The sequence below is a fragment of the Leptodactylus fuscus genome, chromosome 3 (genome assembly GCF_031893055.1).
Source record: "Leptodactylus fuscus isolate aLepFus1 chromosome 3, aLepFus1.hap2, whole genome shotgun sequence".
NCBI classification, from domain to species: Eukaryota; Metazoa; Chordata; class Amphibia; order Anura; family Leptodactylidae; genus Leptodactylus; species Leptodactylus fuscus.
In genome coordinates, this window is record NC_134267.1 from 21,449,631 (window position 1) to 21,475,382 (window position 25,752).

Consider the following 25,752-nt stretch of genomic DNA (forward strand, 5'->3'; position numbering starts at 1 on the left):
GCCATGGACCCCATGGACTATAATGGGGTCCGTGTGATTTCCACTCAAAAAAATGCAAGATTTTTCTCTCTTGATGTGGATAAGACGAACGGAATAGCCCAAATGCAGTTGTGAATCGGGCCTTAGACAGTTTTGCTTTTAAACCATCTTAGCCCATTCCCGGCATCTGCTGTACTATTATGGTCAGTTACTTAAATATGGTAGCCGCTCAGCTAGCCGCCGGGTTTCTGCTGTATTACAAAGCAAAGACCTGGTGCAATCATTAAAGCCCCACCACCTCAGTTAAAGTTAAATGAGGCCTCATTTTCCCATGTACTGTCTTTTTAAGGGTGCCTTCACACGGCGGTAGCATGTCGCTCCTTTAGACACGTATACACATGTCCAAGTGCAGCGCTTCAAAACAGAGCCCATTGATTTCAATGGGTGCCAATATACGCGCGCTACCCATTGACATCAATCGGAGGTTTTTTTTTACCTATTGATTTCAATGGGTAGCGCACATATATCGGCACCCATTGAGATCAATGGGCTCTAGAGATGAGCTAACACTGTTCGGATCAGCCGATCCGAACAGCACGCACCCATAGAAATGAATGGAAGCACCTGTGACGCTGACTTTGCTGGCAGCCGGCCGGCGTCACAGGTGTTTCCATTCATTTCTATGGGAGCGTGCTGTTCGGATCGGCTGATCCGAACAGTGTTCGCTCATCTCTAATGGGCTCTGTTTAGAAGCGCCGTGCTCGGACACGTGAATATGTGTCTAAAGGAGCGGCGCACTACGCTGTGTGAAGGCACCCTTAGGAAAATCTCTAGCCCTCAGAACAAGAAACAGGGCTGCTGATCCACAGCCATACAGTCGGAAGCGCTATCAATTGTGGCCCTTCACCTCATATAGGAGTCGAACCCTCCACCAGGCCGTGCAACTGGTAGAGCCAATGGCCTTGCCCTCTGGAGCAGGCTCAGCTTTGAACAGGCAGGGGCAATATGGTGATGAATTAATACTTCAGAACGTCACACTGCCTACACCAGCACCTTCTTCCTATTGCGCCCCCTGGTGTCATCTCCTCCCCAGATACCTGACACACACCTGGGTGTTCACAAGATGCAACATCAAACCAGGCACTATTCTCCATTTTTGATATCGTCAGTGCTCAAACAGCACTGAGGGCATCCCCAATACTGTGGGAGAACTCTCCAGCGCCGCCTCTTTCTTCTTCTGGAACGGCCTCTATCTGCGTCTTCTTCCAGCACTGGCTTCAAACTTTTACGTATGCGCAGTCGGCTTTGCCATCGGGCAGAGCCGACTGCACATCCAGCCTGGTGTAAGCGGCCATTTTCTTGTGGCCGCTTATCTCAGCTTACTATGTAAGCAGCCAAAAGAAAATGGCAGCTTACACCAGGCGGGTATGTGCAGTCAGCTCTGCTCAAAGCCTAGAAGTTTGAAGCCAGCGCCGGAAGAAGATATGGGGAGAGGCCATTCCTGAAGAAGATGGAGGCGTCACTAGAGAGTTCTTTTGCAGCATTGGAGACGCCCCCAGTGCTGTTTGAGTGCTGGGGCCCACCTCTAGTGCTGTGAGATTACTCATTTGCATACCAAAGAAAACCAGGATGGCGGCGCAGAGTAGACATCTAAAGGTAGGAGAAGAATAGCCTTTCTTAAAGCTATTCCTATGTGTTATTGAGAAAAAAAAATATTTTAATGATAGGATCCCTTTAATATTTCCTGCCTTGAATATTTTGGTGTATCCAATTGTCGTAAACCCTCAGCGACAAACAGGACAGAGAAGCGCTTTGAGGTGGGAGTGGCTTTATTTTACGTCCACCCTGGACGATACACAGTAGAAGCAGCTTCAGGAAGCAAAATCACTAAAACATCAGCGATGATATAAAATACTGTTCATCCTTACAAAAAAAAAAAAAAGTAACCAAAGTGTGTTTTTTTTTGTTTGTTTTTTTAATACTTTTTTTTTTCCGGAACTGAAAATGAACAAAAATGTGTAACAAAAAAACAAAACAGAAGTTTAGAAAAAGAGAAAAAATAAAAATCTGGAAGATCGAGTCCAACAAGAACAGATACCCCACTATCCCCTGCCCCCAGGGAATGAGCGTGCTCTCCATTACCCCCCTTCACTAGTCTCTAGGCAGGAACCAAAAACTCCCTCCACCTGCAAATACAAAGAACAGGAACCCTTATCCAACTGGGACTTGTAGGTTGCACCTGGGCGGCCTACCTCTCAGTACTGGAAGCTTCCCCATGATGGAGTAACTGGTCCAACTATAAAAACAACCTGAAGACAGGGAGCAGGCGGGAATAGCAATGTATCAGTGCATATTTGTTATCGCCCCCTGCTGGACAGTAGCAAAGTGAGTAATCTGTGTAAGAGGACCCTTTAAGTGTCAGTACTAGGTCAAGTCTAAGGTTTAGAACATCTACAAAGGACGGAGGGGGATACGGGCAGCGGGATCACCACATCATCCCTCCTTTATAGTTGAACTTCAGCTTCAGGAGATACTTCAGATTGACTTGGGCAATGTCGTAAACAATATATCTGAAAGGGGGAGAGTTAAGGCAAAAAAAGACAAGAGCTGGACAGAAATAACGAGCTTCATCATCAGAGAACTTCACCCCCTCGCTCCCAAAACTTTAAAGGGTATGTCACCATGGTAGAATTTGGTGTTGATTTTGCTGCAGAATTCGCAATGTGAACTACTCTGCTTATTAGACCCATCTAGGCAAAAGCGGCAGCAAAAAGCCAGCGGGGTGGAAGTGGAAGAGGCATTTGAAGTGGAAGCCCTCTTGCAATTCTGCCATGTTAATGTACCCAAAGCCTTCAACATGTTTAATACACCCCCCACACACACCAGCGATGGAGAAGCGACCTACTCATACGTACACGTTACCTGGGCCTGATGAGGTCACGAGATTACAGACAGCTATGAAAATTCTGTCACCCTGCAGTGGCCTCTAGGGGGAGCTCACTGGATAAAAGTATACACAGCTGACAATCACGACAAGTTTGCTATGTATAATTCTGCACCCAAGAGTCAGGGACTCTCCTCTTATTGTATCTGTAGCTCAAAGCTATCTTATAAGGATACTCATTATACAGCAGACTGGTGTCACTGATGTTGGTGGAAGCGCCCTTCCCCAATGGAACGTCCACTCCGTCCAGTGTTACAGTAGCAGCAGGATCAGGGGCCGTTCTACCCAAACCTACAAAGAGAAGATGAAATGAACCAATTGGTAAGACACGGAAGGGGAGAATGATGGGGTTAACATTGCTGAAAATGTATAGCCACTTTAATGGAGACCCCCGCCCTGACCGGTTTTCTTTGTCCTCAGATACCTGTGGGTGATACCTATATATGCCGCCATCTAAATCTGCATGTTCTGAAGGCCAAGGGAGTCCAACCCTCTACTAGGTGGGGGTCTCTAATAAAGTGGCCATTCAGTGTACATGTAGGTTACTGGTGTCTAGCAGGGCACTTACCTTTCACACTGTGTTTACCCTTAGGCAGTTTTGTTATGTGAGCAGCAGCCTTTAGTTCATGCCTGGAAATGAAGATCTGAAGGTTAGTGGATAGAAAAGGTCATGGTAGGGCATAAGGACAGGGGATGTACCCACAGCATGGTCGACATTTAGGGCTACATGGTGAATTTGGTCATGACAATGCAACCATGTCTGCAATGCATCCAAGAACAGGCACAAAGTTGCACCACAAGATGGTTGCAAAATACCGCTATTACTTACATGTTTCCGAGAGCGACCTCTCCGAGCAGGATCAGGCCTATCGGATTGCTAGGCATTGTATGACAGTAGTTTGCACTTTTAGATACCATGTCGGCAAAATAGATACCTTTACCGAACATGTAACCGGTCTGTGAAGAGACAAAAAGGTTATCAGGGGAGGATTAGGACACCCCCTGCACATTAAATAGTGTGGTGTTCCTGCTAAAACTAGTGGGTTCAGCCATGTGCGTGGTAGCACTATGCATTATAAATTGACATTTGCAGTGTACTCACAACGGGGGCTTCAGGCGGAGCGATTCTGAGACCCTGGGAGAGGATTCCAGCAAAATTTGTAGTACGGGATCCGTGCCACAGCAGCTGGCGGTTGTGGAGCTGCTTGAAGGGCTTGTACCGCTGACCCTCTCCTTCTCGCTCAATCTTGAAAATCTGTTGTAAAACAGTAAAGGAAAAGAATTAGAAATCGGAGACCAATTCACTATCCTGCAAAGTGTCCTCACCCCCTGGCCTCCATTTCTATGCAGGAGGATTACACAAATCTACGGACGTCACCTGCACACCACAACCACTGTAACTGCTGGGCATTGTAGTGAACAGGATACTATACAATTCTGATCATACAATGGGGCTGCAACTATGCACTTCTTAAAAGGGATATTTCCATCTTGGCACAAGCCAAAAGTATCCCAGAGGTGGAACCTGCAACTCTCCTGAAAGCGGGGCCTTGAGCAAGTGAATGCGTGAGGTCTGCGCATGCGCAAGTCTTTCCATTCTCTTTTATGGGATTACAAGCAAATGGAAAAACGTGCGCAAGCGCAGCCCTCCCTTGTTCACTTAAGGCAAACAATGGGAACCATTCTTGATATAGAATGTCCACACGTGGGTCAGGCATTTTTGGCATGTCCTATGGATATAGAGAAAACCCTTTCAAAGGGAACCTGTCAGAATGATTTGGGGCACTAAATCAGCCACAAGTCCTACAGTATCATCCACGCCCACGCCTGACATCTCACCACCTGTACAGTTCTTCAGTGAACTTTTGTTTTTTCTTGTAACAGTGTGGCAACAAGGCAATAGAGGACACCAAATCCCCTGCACATGGTGCACCAGTTTGGCCTCAGCTTCATTCACTTCTATTCACTATCCCTATCGAAGTGAATGCAGCAATGTCCACACATCGTCACCATGACTTCTCCAAGAAGCATGCACTGTACACCCAGTTGATCTGTTGAATGGAGGCGATCCAGATTACCCATAGGTGCCGTTAAAGGGGATGATCAGCAATATTTATATACAGCCTGTCTTTAGGATAGACCACAACGGGGCCCAAATGGATGAGCTATTTGGATCCACGTTCAATGACCGTACTATATACTGCATTGAGCCTGAAGCAAACAGTTCAGCGTCCTATACAATGGATGGCAGCAGCACCCCAGCTCAGTTCCTATTGATGTTAATGGGAGCTGGCACCCGGCCACTATATAAGAACTGCGGCTATTTGTTTCTGGCTCCATGCTGTATACATATACCCATGTTTATATATACACAGTATGTAGTGCTGAATAGATGATCTGTGCGAGGTTTTATGACTTTTCCTAAAAACAGGCCAGAAATAAATTACTGGGCAAACCTTTAATTTAAGATCTGTCGGTAAACATCAATAAAACACTCACATCAAGAATCTCCAAGTCGTACGCATTGTGGGTCTCGGCGTGGGTGTTCTTGACATATTGATGTATTATCTTGGCTTCTTCCGAACCTTTCTCAACCACCTGCAAAGACAAGAAGAAATCTCAAAGATTGCCAAACTTTATGCCTTCAATAAGCTCCTGGCTATAAGGGCAACCAGTCACATTCTGGGGGTTGAAATCGTTGGCACAGGCCATTTAGAGTCTGCGATTGCATTCGAATACGGCATCTAATAGGTTAACATTTATTATACAGACAGTAGCCGTTGTGGATGGAGAGGGCCTTTTCCAAACAACCCCTTGCGACCAGAGACCTACGTGAACGCCACAGATCGTTGAGGGGTTAATAAAATATTTTCGACTTGCATTACCTTAATGTCAGTCTTGATCTTTTCGTACTTCACGTCGATTGGATCTTTCTCGGAGTCCTCCGTGCCGCCTCTTAAGAGACTGTAAGCTACTTCAATGTCCAGCAGATTGTCCAGCATCTGCACCTTGGCCTGGAACACAGGGATGCATTGTGTGAACTGTACGCCCAGCGCCCGTATACAGCAGGTGCAGAGGGGGAGATGTACCCACTTACCTGGATATAGTCCACATTATCTAGCAGAGGCGGCTTCTTCATTCCAAAGTCATGGGGTATTAATGTATAAAAGCGATTGGACAGATCGAGCAGCCGAGCTTCTGTGGCACTGTCAGATACAGCCTAGAATAAGACAACAGTGCCCCCTAGTGTTAGAACCATTAGCAACACACAATGGCCAGGCATACACAAATAGTGACTTCCCTATTCCTGGACATAAGGAGTAGACGGTATATCCAGAACGCACCTGCTGTACTTCGTTCAGTATCGAATAGGCGCTCTGAATCTGTCGCTTGCTCAGTTTGCCCAATGGCATCTTCTGGAGATCAATCTGCAATTAGAAAAACGGGACAAAAATTAAATACATTGGATGATCGGACAGTGAGAGTCACATCCTACTGGCTTCTGTAGAAAACACCTACACTCAGTACAGACTGTGCATCGCCAGCTGTTACAAAACTACAACTCCCAGCATGCCCCAACAGTCTGTGTTTAGATATTGCAATGTTAGATTTGCTATGGAGCTTCCCTCGAAATTTTAGCCCCCCCTAAAGTCAACTTGTGAATGGAGCGTTGGTGCACTTGCTCAGTAGTCACAGTAGCCCCATAGAAGTGAATGGCGCAATGGTCACACAAGTGCACTGACACTCCATTCACAAGGATTTGGGGGGGGGGGGGGAGACTTTCAGTCCTCCTGATCACCGAGGCATCTGACGTTTGGGCCTCCAGCAATCGGACACTTATCCCCTCTCCTGTGTATAGGGTTTGTTGGATCAGGGGTCTCCAAAATAAAACAAAATAGCTGCTTGGGGGAGGGGGGAGGTTACCAAACAAGTAAAACACTACCACTAGGGGGCACAAAACAATACTCTTTATTTAAGCCCAAGTGCAAAATACCTCAAACTCTACCATGGCCTTCTTCATGCTCTCCACATCGAATATCATCTTGATGAGCTCCTGTACAGGCTTAGGGAGTTTAGATTTGGTACCGGACCCTTCCGAGAGCTTCTTCACCACATCCTCCTCCTGCAAAACACAAGGAAGATTCATTTCTCCATAAACTTCCCTCCTCCTCCATGTGCAGGTTCCTATATAATAATTCACATACAAGTCTCCGGAGACATTCACGAATCCCCACAATCGCATACCTGCCCGTAGTCTATCTCCAGGGGGTAGAACTTGTTGGGGTACTTGGTGAAGTTTGTGGAGTGCCAGGCATTGCCCGTCTTTTCTTGGTACAGGTTCAAGAAATGGTCAATGGCTTCTTCCTTGGAGGACATTTCTTCCAGTTTATTACTGCCGATGACTGTTCCCACGCGGCCCCAGGAACGGAAGACCCAGTACCTGCGGAAGGAGAGGCTGGTTACGAGGCATCCTATACCTATACTACACGTCCCAGATAGATGACACCATCTACTGCCACCAATGTCACTCACCTGGAGTCCCGGTCATGTTCTATCAGCTGCAGCTTGTAGTACGAGTTGGTTCCTCGGGTTATATCGACCAGGCCTAGAGTAGCGCTGAAGATCTTACCGCTCTTCTCCAGCACGTGACATGAATTTTCCAAACCTGGAACAAGATAACATTTTAGGAGAAGCCCCAATGACTTTGGCCTGACCTTGGTTGTGCCACTCCATAATGTATTGGGGTATAGTCACAGTCAGCAGATTTGTTGGAGAAGTATATAAATGGGGTGCTTGCAGATATTCATGCTCATTCAGATGAAGGGGACAGTTATAACCAATCCGCATTGTGTGAATACGACCTGAAGACACATATCTGCTTACCAGAATCAGGGTCCACAGCGGCTCCTCCTTTAACAGTTAACTTCATTTTCTTCTCGGATTTGCTTCCTCCTGAAATAATATATAAATCAGTGCAATGTGAGATAAGGAGGAGGAATCATCATCTATACAGGGAGTTAGAGACTGGCATATGCAAGGGGCACAGACTGCCCAGCCCCAATGACAGGGGACTTCCGGCTGCCAGAATTTTCTGAGGATGATGTCCAAGTGTCTCCCGTCCACCAATGACGTTAAGGAGGGGTTCCGATGTCACGGAGCATCATACGACCTGTTCTATAATCAGAACTGAGCATCGGATGGCCCTTTGGATCCTGTGTGTCAGACCCTACTTATAAGATGACAAATCACAGACTTCTCCCTCACACTTTTGCTCCTCCTCACCCTGCTCCTCCTTCACTTTTCCGCCGCTCTTCCCCACATTGGACTTCTGTTTTGGTTTGGCTTCCACCTCCATCTTGACTTCTGCTCCCCATGTAGATATCCCGTGCTGGGTCAGTAGTTCCTGGACGCTCTTCCCAGACTGCAGCTCCTTCAAGAAGTCCTCACTCACCACCCGAACATTGGCTGCTTTTACTTCTTCCATCTTCTTATTCATCTTCTCCACCTCCTCTGTTCATGATCAAAACACAAAAAGGTTACCCCAAAATATACTCATCAGATCAGAAGAGTTTCTGAAACTGAAAGTAAAGGGAATAGAATGGAGGGTGCCGATGGTGCTGGGGACCAGAGAAGGCAAGGAGAGGGCCAAGACTCAAGTAAAGTCTAATTGATGGGATGGGTGAAGATGGAGTGACTGTACTTACTCGTGGTGCTTACGCAAACCGTGGCCTTATTTACAGATCCGGTCGTCTTCCCGCCCAACTCTTCAATCAAAGCCTTTGTCTCCTCTTTATTTTTAGACAGTTTTCCAAGTACCAGAACCACCATTTTGGTCAATGGTTTCCCTATTAACGAAAGCAGAAAACACATTTACCACGTGGCGTCATTATACTAACACTACAGAAGAGCAAAACCGTAATCTGAAGGGACGCGGCCAATCACCTTCAGGTAACGGCTCCTCCTTAACAGCTGGAGCAGTGGTGACCGGAGAAGTGACAGGTGAGGGGGCGACTGGAGGGAAAGCGCGGTCCTGTCTTTTAAATTTGAACTTCTTTAGATACGGAACCTCGTGAAACTCCTGAATATAGAGAAAGAAGAAAGGAGCAGTATTATAGTAGTTATATTCTTGTATATAGGAGCAGTATTATAGTAGTTATATTCTTGTATATAGGAGCAGTATTATAGTAGTTATATTCTTGTACATAGGAGTAGTATTATAGTAGTTATATTCTTGTAAATAGGAGCAGTATTATAGTAGTTATATTCTTGTACATAGGAGTAGTATTATAGTAGTTATATTCTTGTACATAGAGGCAGTATTATAGTAGTTATATTCTTGTACATAGGAGCAGTATTATAGTAGTTATATTCTTGTATATAGGAGCAGTATTATAGTAGTTATATTCTTGTACATAGGAGGTAGTATTATAGTAGTTATATTCTTGTACATAGGAGTAGTATTATAGTAGTCATATTCTTGTAAATAGGAGCAGTATTATAGTAGTTATATTCTTGTACATAGGAGTAGTATTATAGTAGTTATATTCTTGTATATAGGAGCAGTATTATAGTAGTTATATTCTTGTATATAGGAGTAGTATTATAGTAGTTATATTCTTGTAAATAGGAGCAGTATTATAGTAGTTATATTCTTGTACATAGGAGTAGTATTATAGTAGTTATATTCTTGTACATAGGAGCAGTATTATAGTAGTTATATTCTTGTACATAGGGGACAGTATTATAGTAGTTATATTCTTGTACATAGGAGTAGTATTATAGTAGTTATATTCTTGTACATAGGAGTAGTATTATAGTAGTTATATTCTTGTACATAGGAGTAGTATTATAGTAGTTATATTCTTGTATATAGGAGCAGTATTATAGTAGTTATATTCTTGTACATAGGAGCAGTATTATAGTAGTTATATTCTTGTACATAGAGGCAGTATTATATACTTCACTTATTTCCGCCACATACAACACAGTGCTGATAAAAGGGCTAAATAACCTACAGATAGGCATACAGCACTTTACCTTTGGTGTAACCCAGTCCTTCCTGTTAGGGGTCTGTGTTTTAGCAACACATTTCGTCCAGGCGCTGATGTCTCCCGTACAATAATAAGCATCAGTCTTGAACACAAACTGTCCCTCACATTCCTCACATGGGAGCAGAGCACCAAATGCCATGCCATCTGACACCCGATCCAGGATCTGAAGTAACACAGGGGAAAAGGAATGAACATCAATGAGGTAATAGGTCCTAATTCTGGTACCCAGAGGATACCTGGGATGTCAGGTTGTTATGTGTCCACACTCCTGGTCACGTGACTAACACTTACATTCGTCTCCCCGGATGGGACTTGCTGTTTGTTGGCTATAAGCAACTCCTTCAGGTCATTGGTGCTACAAACCTTCTTCAGCTCATCCTTTATGCTCCAGATCAGCTCCGACTGTTCCTGTAGGGAGAGTGACATATTACACAATGTATAGAGAGCTGTGCGCAATAAGACCCATAACCAGACCTGCCCGCTATTACAACCGGTCTAAGTATATACATGTATTCTGCATTATATATTAGTGGTGTGCTATTCTTCTATCACTACTCCTCGAAATACATGACTATATTCCCCTTGGTCAGTGGGAAATGGACCTACACACGGTACACTTCATACTGATGGAGAAGACTGAGCAAAGACACACAATTGACCAGTGAATTGTAAGACATCTGCAAATATAGTAATACACATTACATGCCCCTTTAACAAACCTTGAGCAATTTCTCAAGCTTTGATTCCTTTTCCTTCTCCTTCTTTAATTTCTTTTTGGAAACAGAAGATCCGTCCACTTCATCACCTTTTCTCTTCCTAGATGAATCCAAAAGAAAGATGTTAAGATGGATGTGAAGATACGAGAAATTGAGAAGATTTTTAGCCGTCTAACAGAAAAGTCCCAAAAATACAGAATATAAACTGATCCTGAGTTACATCCTGTATTATACTCCAGAGCTGCGCTCACTATTCTGCTGGTACAGTCACTGTGTACATACATTACATTACTTATCCTGTACTGATCCGGAGTTACATCCTGTATTATCCTCCAGAGCTTCGCTCACTATTCTGCTGGTACAGTCACTGTGTACATACATTACATTACTTATCCTATACTGATCCTGAGTTACATCCTGAATTATACTCCAGAGCTGCGCTCACTATTCTGCAGGTGCAGTCACTGTGTACATACATTACATTACTTATCCTGTACTGATCCTGAGTTACATCCTGTATTATACTCCAGAGCTGCGCTCACTATTCTGCTGGTGCAATCACTCTAAAAGAGAACTTTTCAGAATTTTGACGTCAAAATGACATCCACCCACAAAAAAAAATTGGGCAAAAGGTTGAATATGATTTATGGAATCGATTTTTGAAGTCAGTCTTCCGTGATCAGTATTAAGGAGTTCTGAGCTCCCCATGGTGGGGTTAGTGCCGGGTGACGCTGCTCTCCCTAATTAGGACTCCTTCCTGACAAGGTGTGACTGCCATATACCAGGACAGGGACGCTGCTGTATCCTCCCGGGTGGGACATGAGAGCCTCAGTGCATAATTAATGAACTAATTAATCAAATCAAGGCTCAACACCTTCACTAATGATGGAGCGGAACATATGGTGTAAGGAGGAGGCGCACTGATAAATGGGGGACTAGAGACCCACCCGGAATAAGGGAAGTATCAGATCATACTGGGACATCTGAGACACCGCACATGGAACAGCCATGTAAGTCTTATGTAGTAAGTAGGAAATCCAGATAGAGCATGAGATCAGTGTGACGTAGTATAGGAAAGGTAGTTGTGGTCATGATTATGTGGGGAGGGGGGCACTTCCAATACTCTGATGACACGGAACAGCTTAGAGCAGGTCATCAGAACAGACTGAAAGACCCCATAGACGTGAAAGCATCGCAGAATGGACTTGGATGTGACTCAGAATATCAACTGAATGCGTTCTGCTGTGTATGGGGCCTAAGATAAGATAATCCGTTAATAGTCCACCATGGGGAAAAATCGATGTGTTATAGCAGCATAGATAATACAATAATAATACAAAAGCTCAATGGTAGAGGCATTAAAATGACAGCAGATAAAGATAAAAAGATAAAGGTAAAGAAGATCGTAGAAGGGATATCACAAACTTAAGGATCTTTTAGTTCTCTCTACGGAATGATCTCCGCTTACCCCGGTATTGGTTGTACAACCTAACTGCAGCGGGGAAGAAAGACTTCCGATAGCTCCTTGGGGTGAAGCAGTCGGTCACTGACAGTACTGGCCAGTGCCGTCACAGTCTCATACATAGGAAGAGTTATTCTCCAGCATGGAGCTCACCACGGACAGTATCCTTCAGTCACCCACCACCTGTACTGGGTCCAGGGACTCCCAGGATGGAGCTGGCCCTTCTAATCAGCTTGTCTAACTCAAGATCCGTACAGGATAAGTAATGTAATGTATGTACACAGTGACTGTACCAGCAGAATAGTGAGCGCAGCTCTGGAGTATAATACAGGATAAGTAATGTAATGTATGTACACAGTGACTGTACCAGCAGAATAGTGAGCGCAGCTCTGCAGTATAATACAGGATGTAACTCAGGATCAGTACAGGATAAGTAATGTAATGTATGTACACAGTGTCTATACCAGAGAATAGGAGACATTTTGCCCCATGCTACCATCACCCTTCAGTATAGTAATACAGTCCCATTTATGGTAGGTATGTTCAGATAACTTTAGCAGTGTACTCCGGTTCCAGGCCACAAGGACTAGATACAAGTCATGAATAGGGTTGTGTGCATGTCCTTAGTCTCTGTTCACACTCAGTAAGTAGGTCTGTTACCAGAACCCAGACAGGATGTCAGACGGCCCCTGTTAAATTCTACACAAGGCATCAACACATTTGCCAGTATATGTCCGTAGCATTGAGGTGGCTCCATTATAACCTTGTCATGATGCTAGTGTGAACAGACCCCATGTACATCATGTAACCCCGTTGCTTTCTTCCAGTATAACCACACAATGAACGTCAGTATCGCCGCAGTCACAGACCTCACATTCACACTGAACGTTCCTTACACGGTTGGAGAGATCATAATCGCCGTCACCGCCGCTCTAGGAAACATCCTGGTGTGTATTGCAGTCACACAAGATCGGAAGCTGTGGACAGTGACCAACTACTTCCTGGTGTCGCTGTCGGTGGCCGATGTGTGCGTGGGGGCATTTGCCATCCCATGGGCCGTCCTGACATCCATAGGTATCCCCCGATACAACCTGGAGCTCTGCCTGCTGATGCTTTGCACCCTGATCATGCTGACCACCTGTTCCACCTTCAGCCTCCTGGCCATCTCCGTGGACCGCTACATTGCCATTCTTAACCCTCTGCGGTACAAGAGCATCATGACCCCCAGCAACACCATCATCCTCATCGTCACAGCCTGGATTGTTGCCTTTCTTGCCGGACTGCTGCCCCTCATGGGCTGGCACAAGCCCCCGCCCGCGGATGGCTACTGCCTCTTTGTCAATGTCATTGACATGACTTATCTGGTGTACTACTTCTCCTTATTCTGCTTCTACTTACCTCTAATAGTGATGCTTGTGATCTACACCCAGATATACTCTGCAGTAAGAAAGCAGCTGCATGGCAAAGTAGCGGGCATGCAACAAGGCAACGCGGGCAAACACGAAGCAGGGATGAAGGAGTTTAAGACCGCCACATCCCTCTTTACTATCATTTTCTTCTTCATGTTATGCTGGGCTCCTCTACATGTCATGAACGGTGTCAGCCTGTTCTGCCCAAAGTGCTACATCCCCCCCGTCATCCTGGATATTGGTATAATCCTGACCCATGCCAATTCCGCCCTCAACCCCATCATGTATGTGTACAAGCTCAAGTCCTTCAGAAATACCTTCAAGAAAGTCTTCCTGTGCAGGAACGATGCGGTCAGCCCAACCTAATGCAATGATCAGAGCGCCATAGCACCATAAGATAAGTATACACAGGGCTAAAAGGGATTTTGTCCCTTTAAGAACTGTTAAAGGCGATGTCTAGTTTGCCACAAATAAAATTATAGGACTCCATCAAGCTGCTTATATAATCTACCTCACAAAGTCTCCACAAACAAGTCTATAGAAGTCTAAAAAGCAGTCTGTGTGTATATAGTGATATGTAATGTGTGAACAGGCACTTACTGCATTTGAGCAAAAATCTTACTATTGTTATGTTTTATAAAGACCAATTCATTCCAAAATAATGAAAAAAATCTCATACAATAAACAATACTTCATTCAATTGTGAATTGTCACCCAAATGTCAGAAACCTTATTATTTATCCTTTACTGAACCTGTATTATACTCCAGAGCTGCGCTCACTATTCTGCTGGTACAGTCACTGTGTACATACATTACATTACTTATCCTGTACTGATGCTCAGTTATATCCTGTATTATACTCCAGAGCTGCGCTCACTATTCTGCTGGTGCAGTCACTGTGTACATACATTACATTACTTATCCTGTACTGATCCTGAGTTACATCCTGTATTATACTCCAGAGCTGCGCTCACTATTTTGCTGGTGCAGTCACTGTGTACATACATTACATTACTTATCCTGTACTGATACTGAGTTACATCCTGTATTATACTCCAGAGCTGCGCTCACTATTCTGCTGGTGCAGTCACTGTGTACATACATTACTTATCCTGTACTGATCCTGAGTTACATCCTGTATTATACACCAGAGCTGCGCTCACTATTCTGCTGGTACAGTCACTGTGTACATACATTACATTACTTATCCTGTACTGATGCTCAGTTATATCCTGTATTATACTCCAGAGCTGCGCTCACTATTCTGCTGGTGCAGTCACTGTGTACATACATTACATTACTTATCCTGTACTGATCCTGAGTTACATCCTGTATTATACTCCAGAGCTGCGCTCATTATTCTGCTGGTACAGTCACTGTGTACATACATTACATTACTTATCCTGTACTGTATCCGTAACTATTTGCAGACCATGTATACCTACGACATGCTGTGCATATACATACCCAGTCTCACTCTTCACTGCAGGCAGTTTGGCTTTCAGGGTCTCCTTGTCTTCTGCATTGAGCAGGATGAAGCCCTTCATCTGGCTGGCACTATAGATGGGCAGGAATCCAAGCTCTTCCCTGCGGCTCACAAAACAATCTGGGTGATACCATCGGTCGATCATTCCTAGCTGAGGCCGCTCCACATCCAGGCTCTTCTTAGATAATCTGACCTGACCCTGCAAAGACAACGTGCACAGGTCAGTAGACATAGAGACTAACATGTTCTCTTACATGGGAGAAGTTTGGGACTTTGCCCTATATTCCCCTCGGCTCCTTAGAGTGCCCCAGGAACAGGATCTATATACAGAAAAAAAAAAAACTCTAAGGGCGCCTGCACACGGAGTTAGGCTCCGCTCATTCGGAACGTAAAATTCGTTCAGAATGAGCGCGTAAAAACCAGCTCCTATTGACTTGAATGGGTGCCGACATACGAGCGCTCCCCAGTGAAATGAATGGGCTGCTTTTTTCCCTATTGCTTTCAATGTGATACGCACATTGAAAGCCTCCCATTGATTTCAATGGGTAGCGCACGTATGCTGGCACCCATAGAAAGCAATGGGAGCTGGTTTTTACGCGCTCATTCTGAACAAATTTTATGTTCAGAATGGGCGGAGCATAACTCCGTGTGCAGGCTGCCTAAATGAATCCAGCACACAGATCAACCAAGCCCAAACCCATAAACACCCTCATGCAACTTTTGTTAGTCTACACCCATTAGCATTTACTTGCAATCTTTGTCAGAGGTTACAAGAGGGGGTGCTGGTGGATTTAGACTGGGAAAGGTTGCAAATTCGTGTTAATGGATATAGGCCCGGCTCACATTTGCATGAAAAATGTGGAGAGAAAAGTCCTGCAAGCAGCACTTCCCTCTCTGCATTTTTCGTGCAGTAATCGAGTGGAAACCACATGGACCCCAGTATAGTCTATGGCGTCTGCGGGTTTTCTAAGGTAACCGCTTTTTCATCTGGATTAGGTTTCCATTCCATCTGAACAGAAACCCATGCGCCGATGTGAACTGGTCCTTAGATTGGCAAAAGTTGCAAGAAGGTGCCAAGGACTTTAGATTGTCAGTTTGGTTTTGATCAGCACAGATTGCAAGAGGGTGTCCGTGGCTTTAGACTGGCAGAGGTTGCAATAGGGTGCTGGTAGGTTTAGATTGGCATCAGCACCATCTTACTACTTCTCCTGGTTTAAACCTCTCACTGCCCTCTTGCAACCTTTGCCAGTTTAAATCCATGGACACCCTCCTGCAAACTTAACTTATCTAATAACACAATTACAGTTTATTACCTTCTCGATCTTTTCCTCGCAGCCTTTGCAGGTGCTTCTGTTGGACTTTGCATATTCAGCAGCAAAATCATTCAGGGTCATATCTGCTTTACCGCCTTTAGCGTCACCTCCAGGTCCTGCAGAGGGAAGGAGAGACAGCAAGTCATCAGCTGCAACCCAGCTTTCCTGGGAATCTATTCATGGAGCTATGTATGAACAGCTGATGCAGGTGCAGGGCTTGTTACAGTGTTTCAGGTTGTCTCAGTATGGGGAGAAACTCTAAGTGTTTCCAGCTTTCTCTAAAAATTTGAATTTAAGGTAAAAATTTACCACCCCTCCCCCCCAACTTACCGCCTGTCGCTCCCCCAGTTTCAATGGCCTTCTTGATCTTCTCCTGGTCCTCCCAGCGCAGCTCGGTGATGCCATCGATTTCCCCCTGTGATAAAACTCGTGCCCGCTTCCAGAAACAGGAATAGTGGTGCCAGTGCGGGACCTTACCATCAAACATGGGAGACTGCGGGAAGGAACACACAAAGACAGTGACATTAGTTCTGTAGGTTAAAAAGAGGTTAAAGAAGACCTCCGACCACCTGCACCTCTTTTCATCCCTGATTCTGGCACAGTTGGAATTTTTTCTGTAACCCCCACCATTCCTGAACAATCAGTTATTAGTTTTGATGACTGATATGATAACTAGACTCCCTAATGTCAAGTGGGTGACACCATCCACTTGGCATTAGGGAGTCAATCTATAGACTGTCAATCATAGAGCCTAGTCCAGAATTGCATGGTGTCCCATACAATGCACAATTGATTACGTTTCGCATTTTATGGTCAGGACATTTGCTTTGATCGCATAAGTCTGTGCACCCTTTCACTTTATCCTTATACACCACCAATCCAGTGGGAATCCACAGAAAATTAACTCTTTAATTAACAGGACAAAAAGGAGATAAAGAGAAGCAAGATGGAGACAAAGGTCTACAGAGTGGTCAATAAACTAGCGGGGGAGGGACAGGGGTCAGAGGGTATTTAGAAGCATTCCAGAAGTGACTGAGGAGCCTGGTGTCCCACTGGTAAGATCACCCTGGGGAAGGTCCCAAATACCCCTCCTCCTCTCACAGGACCACTCACTGATACTCCTGAAGACCCCCTTTAAGCACATAGGACAGAAGTTTTAAACTGCTCTCTCTGATCCAATTTCTATACCCCAGTGCATTAGTATACACGCCCATACAGTAGTCCTGTGGTGATAAACAGCGGTACTAACACCCCTGAAACTCCCCTATAAGAACACATTTTCAAGATACCAATGCATAAATTTACACGCCCCTGTCCATCTAATGATCCAATGGATTAGCTCCGTACTTTATATTGTACATCATTGAACCTACAATTTTTTTTGTATCCCTTAATCTTGAGCATACTGCAAAAGTCAAATTTTGTAAATTTGCAAAAGTCTTTGCACCCATAAAGGATGAATCTGCATCCCCAATTCAGCACCTCTGATAGGTCCTGAAGGTTCAGTGTAACTGTGATCTGCAAGAATACACTGATAGGTGAACGAGTTGAGTATGATATAGTATGGACCCCTGTGCATAAGTTTACATACCCCTAAATAGTCCTGTAGGAATAAGTTACATACAATTCTTTTCGGAAACCCTAGAGTGCTTATTACTTTAGTAACAAACTGTTCTCTCTGACCCACTGTTTACGTGCCGATGCGTTAGTTTACACGCCCATAGTAATCCCGTTCACACACTGTAAACTACGCCAAGATTTGTAGGCTACACCTAGAACATAGAAATTACACTCCACATTATTTCCATAACCTCCAGCCTTAACTGATTATGAAGTGGCGGAAGTCTACCCCCCCCCCCCCCCCAGTGCCTTAGACATTGGAATATAATTGTATTAGTAATACAGAAAACAGTTAACATGTATATGCAGGGATCAGTATGTGGGCATCTTTGCAAACCAGAACATTGAACCTGTGCTGTTCACTGCACTTGGAGCCCCTCTTTAAGTATGCAGTGATGGGCCCTGATTGTGCACGACCAGGGTTGCAAAAATGTTAGCGCCCTCTTACATGTGCACCGTCTTGGATGCTTTGCACTCTACTAAATGTCACCCAGTTATGTTGATGGCAGATAAACCATTACTGGGGTCGTTATAGATCTAACAGAGCAGAAATCTATGGAAAAAGCAGCATATAGATGTCTGTGCGTTACTTTACACACCCCTGGTCCACCCACTGAAGCTGTAAACAACAGGCTACTGTTTATAGCACCTGGAGTTCCCCTTTAAGTGCTTGGGAACATCTAACTGGATGGCTACTTGGGTTACAAAAGTTTCAGCACCCCCTTACATTTGCATAATGTTGGATGTTTTGCATTGCATTAGATGCAATGGGAGGTGTGTGTAGGGGGGGGGGGGTTATATAATTTCTTAAAGGGCCAGCTGTGTATTTAATATAGAAAGTCAGCCCCCTGCCCCTGGCACACAGCCCCCCCATCATACGCCTGCACCCCCTCCCATACCTGTCTCTATCCCCCTCCCCCAGCCACATGACGATGCCGCAGCATTACCTGCACCATGATGGCGAGCCGCAGCGACTGCTTGGCGATGTTATCCCCACATTTCTTACAGGAGGCCCGGCCGCTCTTGGCGTACTCGGCCCGGTAGAGTTTCTCGGTGGCTTCGGCCATGGCTGCAGGAAGGGAGCGGAGATGACCGGGCAGAACACAACACTCACAGCACGGGCAGGGGAGCAGCGGCGTGGAGCCAGAAGCCCGCCACACAACAAACCAGGCCGGAGAAGATGAAAGCCGAGCGTTCCCCCCGCCTCACACAGTCGTCTGCAGATCGGCACTCGGCTACTTCCCCCTGCCGAGAAGAAGAGGCTAGAAAGAGGATATAACGGGGCTGGGACAGGGGAGTCACGTGGTCTGCACCACTTGGGGCTGTTTATTTTTTTCCTCCCCTTGAACCACGTGACTTGTCCTGGTCCTTTGCTGTTTGAAGGGTCCAGTGGATTCTAGTACTAAATGGAAAATAAGTGAACCCTCAGGGACATCAAACATGGTGGCCTGTGTAGTGCCTTACATAGATTTCCCATGTGCCTCTACCTCATATTAAAGGGGTATCCCAGTCAGAACAAGTGACCCCCTATCGCCGGCAGCCCCCATTCAAATGAATGGAGCGGCACATGCTGGGCAACCAGGCGCTAGTTGGAATTGGGATACATTGTGATCAATGGGGTCCTAGTGGTGAGACACCCACCGATCGGCAAGATACCCCCTATTCTTTGGTAACTGGAGTACCCCTTTAAGAAGCAAAAACTGAAAAACCCAGGGGCAGGCTAAGGGTAGACTAAAAAAAGGAAACGATACTTACCCCATGTCCTCCATTTTGGCTTCGGGGTTCCCCGTTCCATTCTGTGTGTGTACTCCTGGGTAGGTCTGGTTCATATCTGTGTTCGTTATTCCATTCGGGGAGTCTGCTTGGGGAACGGAATACCGAACGCATTGACAAGCGGTGAGCAATGAAAGCACACGGACCCCATAGACTATATTGGGATCCGTGTGTTTTCCGCACATGTCATGCGGAGAGGAAAGTAGTTCATGAAATACTTTTTCTCCGCATGTTCCGTGCGGAAAACACACGGACCCTATTATAGCCTATGGGGTCCACATGCTTTCGTAAGCTTACCGCTTGTCAATGTGTTCGGTATTCCTTTTGGGGGGTCCCCAAGCGGAGTTCCTGAACGGAATACCGAACACAGATGTGAACCAGGCCTAAGGAAGTGAAGAGTCTCAGGTGACCTCTGCAACCAATCACAGGCCTCTGCAGTCACATGTTGGGTACCAGTGAAATCACCTGAAAATTTCTGGTTGCGAGCAGAGTTGCAGTACCTCAATATGGCCACTCCACAGTGTGGCGCTTTCTGCTTCTAGCTCTGTATACTATGTCAGGCCGCATACTAATCTGATATTGATAACATATCCTAAGGCACATAACATAAAACATGACACAACTATTCAATAGGTGGCAAATATTTCCTGTTTTGTTTCTGTAGCTGGTATGCAGACCTATACATCTACATGGTAACAGACTACAAGGAAACTCTGTGTAGTCTGACCCTGCAGTCGTATTCTATGCTATCTGCCCTCTACCAAGTGTTAGGTTAGCACAATGGAATACAGCATACGACTATAGGACTACAGTAGGCAGAACAGAACCACCTCCCGCCTGGACACATCCCTGTTGGCTTCATGGGGCACACGCCACACTCTCACATGCCCGTTGGCTCTGTACAACTTGAACTGTGATTCATCAGACCATGCCACATGCCGCCACTGTTCCATGGTCCAATGACGATGGTCGTGGGCCCATGCCAGCCTTTGAGCTCTGTGTTGTGGCGTCAGTAAAGGGACACGGGTCGGGAATCGAGTTTTGAAGCCTATGCGGTGCAGTTCTTGGTGTACAGTCCTGGAGGAAATGGAGTCCTGGCGCCCACATTCAAATCAGTGGCGATTTGACCCACAGTAGACCGTCGAGAGCCCCGTACGCATACGTATGCATGTGCAGTACACTCCTGTAGTTCTATGGAGTGTCGTCTTTACTAACAGGCAGCTAAACTGAAAGGAAGTGTGACAAAAAACCTGCTGACTGTTTCCAATGGTTGCAGCTCCTGGAGTATAATACAGGATGTAACTCAGGATCAGTACAGGATAAGTAATGTAATGTATGTACACAGTGACTGCACCAGCAGAATAGTGAGCGCAGCTCTGGAGTATAATACAGGATGTAACTCAGGATCAGTACAGGATAAGTAATGTAATGTATGTACACAGTGACTGTACCAGCAGAATAGTGAGCGCAGCTCTGGAGTATAATACAGGATGTAACTCAGGATCAGTACAGGATAAGTAATGTAATGTATGTACACAGTGACTGCACCAGGAGAATAGTGAGCGCAGCTCTGGAGTATAATACAGGATAAGTAATGTAATGTATGTACACAGTGACTGCACCAGCAGAATAGTGAGTGCAGCTCTGGAGTATAATACAGGATAAGTAATGTAATGTATGTACACAGTGACTGCACCAGCAGAATAGTGAGTGCAGCTCTGGAGTATAATACAGGATGTAACTCAGGATCAGTACAGGATAAGTAATGTAATGTATGTACACAGTGACTGTACCAGCAGAATAGTGAGCGCAGCTCTGGAGTATAATACAGGATGTAACTCAGGATCAGTACAGGATAAGTAATGTAATGTATGTACACAGTGACTGTACCAGCAGAATAGTGAGTGCAGCTCTGGAGTATAATACAGGATGTAACTCAGGATCAGTACAGGATAAGTAATGTATGTACACAGTGACTGTACCAGCAGAATAGTGAGCGCAGCTCTGGAGTATAATACAGGATGTAACTCAGGATCAGTACAGGATAAGTAATGTAATGTATGTACACAGTGACTGCACCAGCAGAATAGTGATCGCAGCTCTGGAGTATAATACAGGATAAGTAATGTAATGTATGTACACAGTGACTGTACCAGCAGAATAGTGAGCGCAGCTCTGGAGTATAATACAGGATAAGTAATGTAATGTATGTACACAGTGACTGTACCAGCAGAATAGTGAGCGCAGCTCTGGAGTATAATACAGGATATAACTCAGAATCAGTACAGGATAAGTAATGTAATGTATGTACACAGTGACTGTACCAGCAGAATAGTGAGTGAACAATTGTCTAAGAAATGTAATATATTTTATAACCACTAGCTGGCACTGTAATAAAGTACATTGCTATTACATAGCAAATGCTTATATAAAAAAACAAAAAACTTGAGAGCCTTCAGTAGATGATACTTTTTTAATAGCTAACTCATATTGATGACAGATTACAACGTTTCAAAGCTCTTTGGCTTCTTCTTCAGATATAACTAAGAACAATTTCTGCAGGCTGCATATTTATGTACAACAGGACACATAGGGATAGGATTTCAGGAGGGAGGGGGATGAGAAGAGGATAATTTTGTGGCGGCAAAATTACAGGCGCAAAATAACGCGGCGTATACGCTCATAACTCCCATTGAAATCAATGGGATCTTTTTGAGCGCGCAAAATGCTGACACGCGTATACGTGCCAGCTTGCGCTCCATTTTGCATCATGTGAACGCACCCTTAAATAGGGCCATGCTCTTGTATTCATGAATCAATCACTGTTTCCTTCATTTAAAATTCCCTCTTAAAATCAAAATTTTCATGTCATTGGTGATATATTATGATCTTCATTGCAGAAATGTTGTGACACGGGAAGGTCCATTCTCTGTTCTCTAATTGTTTGGCGATGCGCGTTGATTCTCATTCTGAGCTTCTGACCGGTCTTTCCAACATACACATTTTCAGTGGAACATTTGGTGCACATTATCAAATACACTACATTGGGTGTGTTACAGGCGAACGTACCTGGGATTTGATATTCCCTGTTAGAGTTTGGTATCTCTATCCTGTCAGTGGTCAGTATGTGCGGGCAAGTTTTGCACCTTTTCTGTCCGCATGAAAATGTTCCTGTGTTAGTTGTAGGTGACAGTGAGCTGCTAATCACCATATTCCTGAGGTTTGGTGGCTGTCTGTAGCACAGGAGAGGGGGGTCTGGAAATATGAATTTTAGACGGTGGTCTTTTTGCAGCAGTGGATGTAATTTGCGTGTGATTCCTGGTGATTTGGTTTTCACCAGGGCCACCAGAATACCGGAAAACAATCGGGTGCCCCTGGTCGTCACATATAACCCACACCTGGAGACGCTGAGAACCATGCTGCTATATGTTTTGTATTTGTTACCTGTACCCTGGGGTTGTCTTGTGTTTCTTGTCTGTGTATGTGTACAATATGTCTGCCATTTTACTGTCCATACGCACTTATCTTTGCACTTTCTTGCTGTTTGAATGATGCATACTACCTCTTGACCAATCCCAGGATACTGGCCGGGTTCTAGGAAAGGGTTCTAGGAAAGGGTTCATATTCTCTAGCAGCTGTAGTAAACTTAGTGCAGTGGTTGGAAAGTCAAGCGGTACAGAAACATAGAAGTTCAGATCTTCTTGCACCGATCCAGCACCAGACACCTTGCTGAGTGAGACAGCGGGAGAACTCATCCTAGAAGCTAAAGATAAAAGCCATCTTATTCCAAGGTTCAACAGGAGGCTGCCCCAGAGTTAGTGAGAGAACTTTGGGGGCTCCCGAGAGACATTGGTGTCTGTGCCATTAGGAGCTACAGAGGTACCTTACAGGAATGTTCCGTATCGGCCCCTTACAGTCCTCTATCTGCGGAGTTGGGGAGTGGTATGAGAGGAGGAGAGGAGAACAGTACGTCAAGTACTACAGTGTCTATATTACCATGGCTAAACTATTAAGTCTTGGACTTTGTGCAATGAACTGTATGCTGTAACCATCTTGCAAAGCTGCTGGAGTATCTGTTGTCGTTGTTCAATAAAGGTTATTTGGTTTACCCCAACAACTGCCTGGACTCCTGAGTCGCCTGCATCACCATCAGGGCCTTCTGAACAACATCCACATGGCTCAGTAGCGAGAGGTCCCCTCTCCTACAAGGAGTGCCCCGGGGAGAGATAGGAACTGCAGGTACCCCCATTTTCTGCACAGCCTTGTGGAGGATTCAGAGTGTGTGAGTGAGTACATTTACCACAGATGTTACACCTGTAGTCTGGATACAAGATGAGATACGGCAGGACATGGAGGTATATACAGGCTCTGTATGGTATATAGCAGTACATTTACCACAGATGTTACACCTGTAGTCTGGATACAAGATGAGATACGGCAGGACATGGAGGTATATACAGGCTCTGTATGGTATATAGCAGTACATTTACCACAGATGTTACACCTGTAGTCTGGATACAAGATGAGATACGGCAGGACATGGAGGTATATACAGGCTCTGTATGGTATATAGCAGTACATTTACCACAGATGTTACAGGCCTGTAGTCTGGATACAAGATGAGATACGGCAGGACATGGAGGTATATACAGGCTCTGTATGGTATATAGCAGTACATTTACCACAGATGTTACACCTGTAGTCGGGATACAAGATGAGATATGGCAGGACATGGAGGTATATACAGGCTCTGTATGGTATATAGCAGTACATTTACCACAGATGTTACACCTGTAGTCGGGATACAAGATGAGGTATATACAGGCTCTGTATGGTATATAGCAGTACATTTACCACAGATGTTACACCTGTAGTCGGGATACAAGATGAGATACGGCAGGACATGGAGGTATATACAGGCTCTGTATGGTATATAGCAGTACATTTACCACAGATGTTACACCTGTAATCTGGATACAAGATGAGATACGGCAGGTCATAGAGGTATATACAGGCTCTGTATGGTATATAGCAGTACATTTATCACAGATGTTACACCTGTAGTCTGGATACAAGATGAGATACGGCAGGACATGGAGGTATATACAGGCTCTGTATGGTATATAGCAGTACATTTACCACAGATGTTACACCTGTAGTCTGGATACAAGATGAGATACGGCAGGACATGGAGGTATATACAGGCTCTGTATGGTATATAGCAGTACATTTACCACAGATGTTACAGCCGGGCCTGTAGTCTGGATACAAGATGAGATACGGCAGGACATGGAGGTATATACAGGCTCTGTATGGTATATAGCAGTACATTTACCACAGATGTTACAGCCGGGCCTGTAGTCTGGATACAAATTACTGCAATAACAAACAATTCTTTTTTTATTTTTTTATTTATTTTTTTTTTAATTTATACACATCCACTTTAAAATTTACTTTAAAAAAAAAAAAAAAAAATTATGATGTTTTATTTACAGAATATCTGCTGTCAGGTCCTTCCAATAGTCCTAATTTTAGTAGATTATATCATATTGTGTTGCATACTGAAAAATCATATCTTTATGTCAGTACTTTTATGGATTTTTGAACATTTCAGCTTCAATTTCTTCATGACAAGACGTCATACCTAGAGTTATGAAATATACATATTATGTATTCTTCTGGAGATCTCGTAAAGAAAGTACAGACCACCGCCTGCGGGACAGAAGAGAATCTCATTTCCCTCAAGGCTGTTTATGCTTCTGTCATTCCCAAAATTTGACAGCTTATCAGAGACCCTCAAACATCTCGTCTCCAGCTGCCTCCTCATTATTCAGTATAGGCTTCGAGGACTTGCCAAACTCTTAGTGACTCATAGTCCATCTGCTTGTGAAGTGTTTTCAAGCCAGGAAGATTCACATAAGAGGCCGACACATTTCTCTCCATGATCACTTTCTATTTTTTTTACACTGGGTATAAATTATGTAGGAAACCAGAAAT

The 25,752-nt window shown here is 44.7% G+C and overlaps 1 protein-coding gene and 1 pseudogene across 1 annotated transcript; one reads left to right on the top strand and one right to left on the bottom strand.

The window, feature by feature from the left end:
* Positions 1-1,801: 1,801 nt before the first annotated feature.
* PARP1 (poly(ADP-ribose) polymerase 1) lies at positions 1,802-19,145 on the bottom strand. The gene is made up of 23 exons (XM_075267194.1): positions 18,930-19,145; positions 16,693-16,855; positions 16,363-16,478; positions 15,031-15,248; positions 10,695-10,791; positions 10,267-10,383; positions 9,962-10,138; positions 8,867-9,002; positions 8,629-8,769; positions 8,207-8,434; positions 7,808-7,876; positions 7,457-7,589; positions 7,169-7,364; positions 6,918-7,046; positions 6,268-6,351; positions 6,021-6,143; positions 5,809-5,937; positions 5,423-5,521; positions 4,026-4,178; positions 3,753-3,880; positions 3,492-3,553; positions 3,100-3,214; positions 1,802-2,549 (listed from the first exon to the last, which is right to left on the bottom strand). Exons 1-23 carry the CDS (start codon positions 19,047-19,049, stop codon positions 2,465-2,467), a joined length of 3,018 nt encoding a protein of 1,005 aa, XP_075123295.1. The 5' UTR covers positions 19,050-19,145; the 3' UTR covers positions 1,802-2,464.
* Positions 12,993-13,928, top strand: LOC142196877 (adenosine receptor A1 pseudogene; annotated as a pseudogene).
* Positions 19,146-25,752: the final 6,607 nt, after the last annotated feature.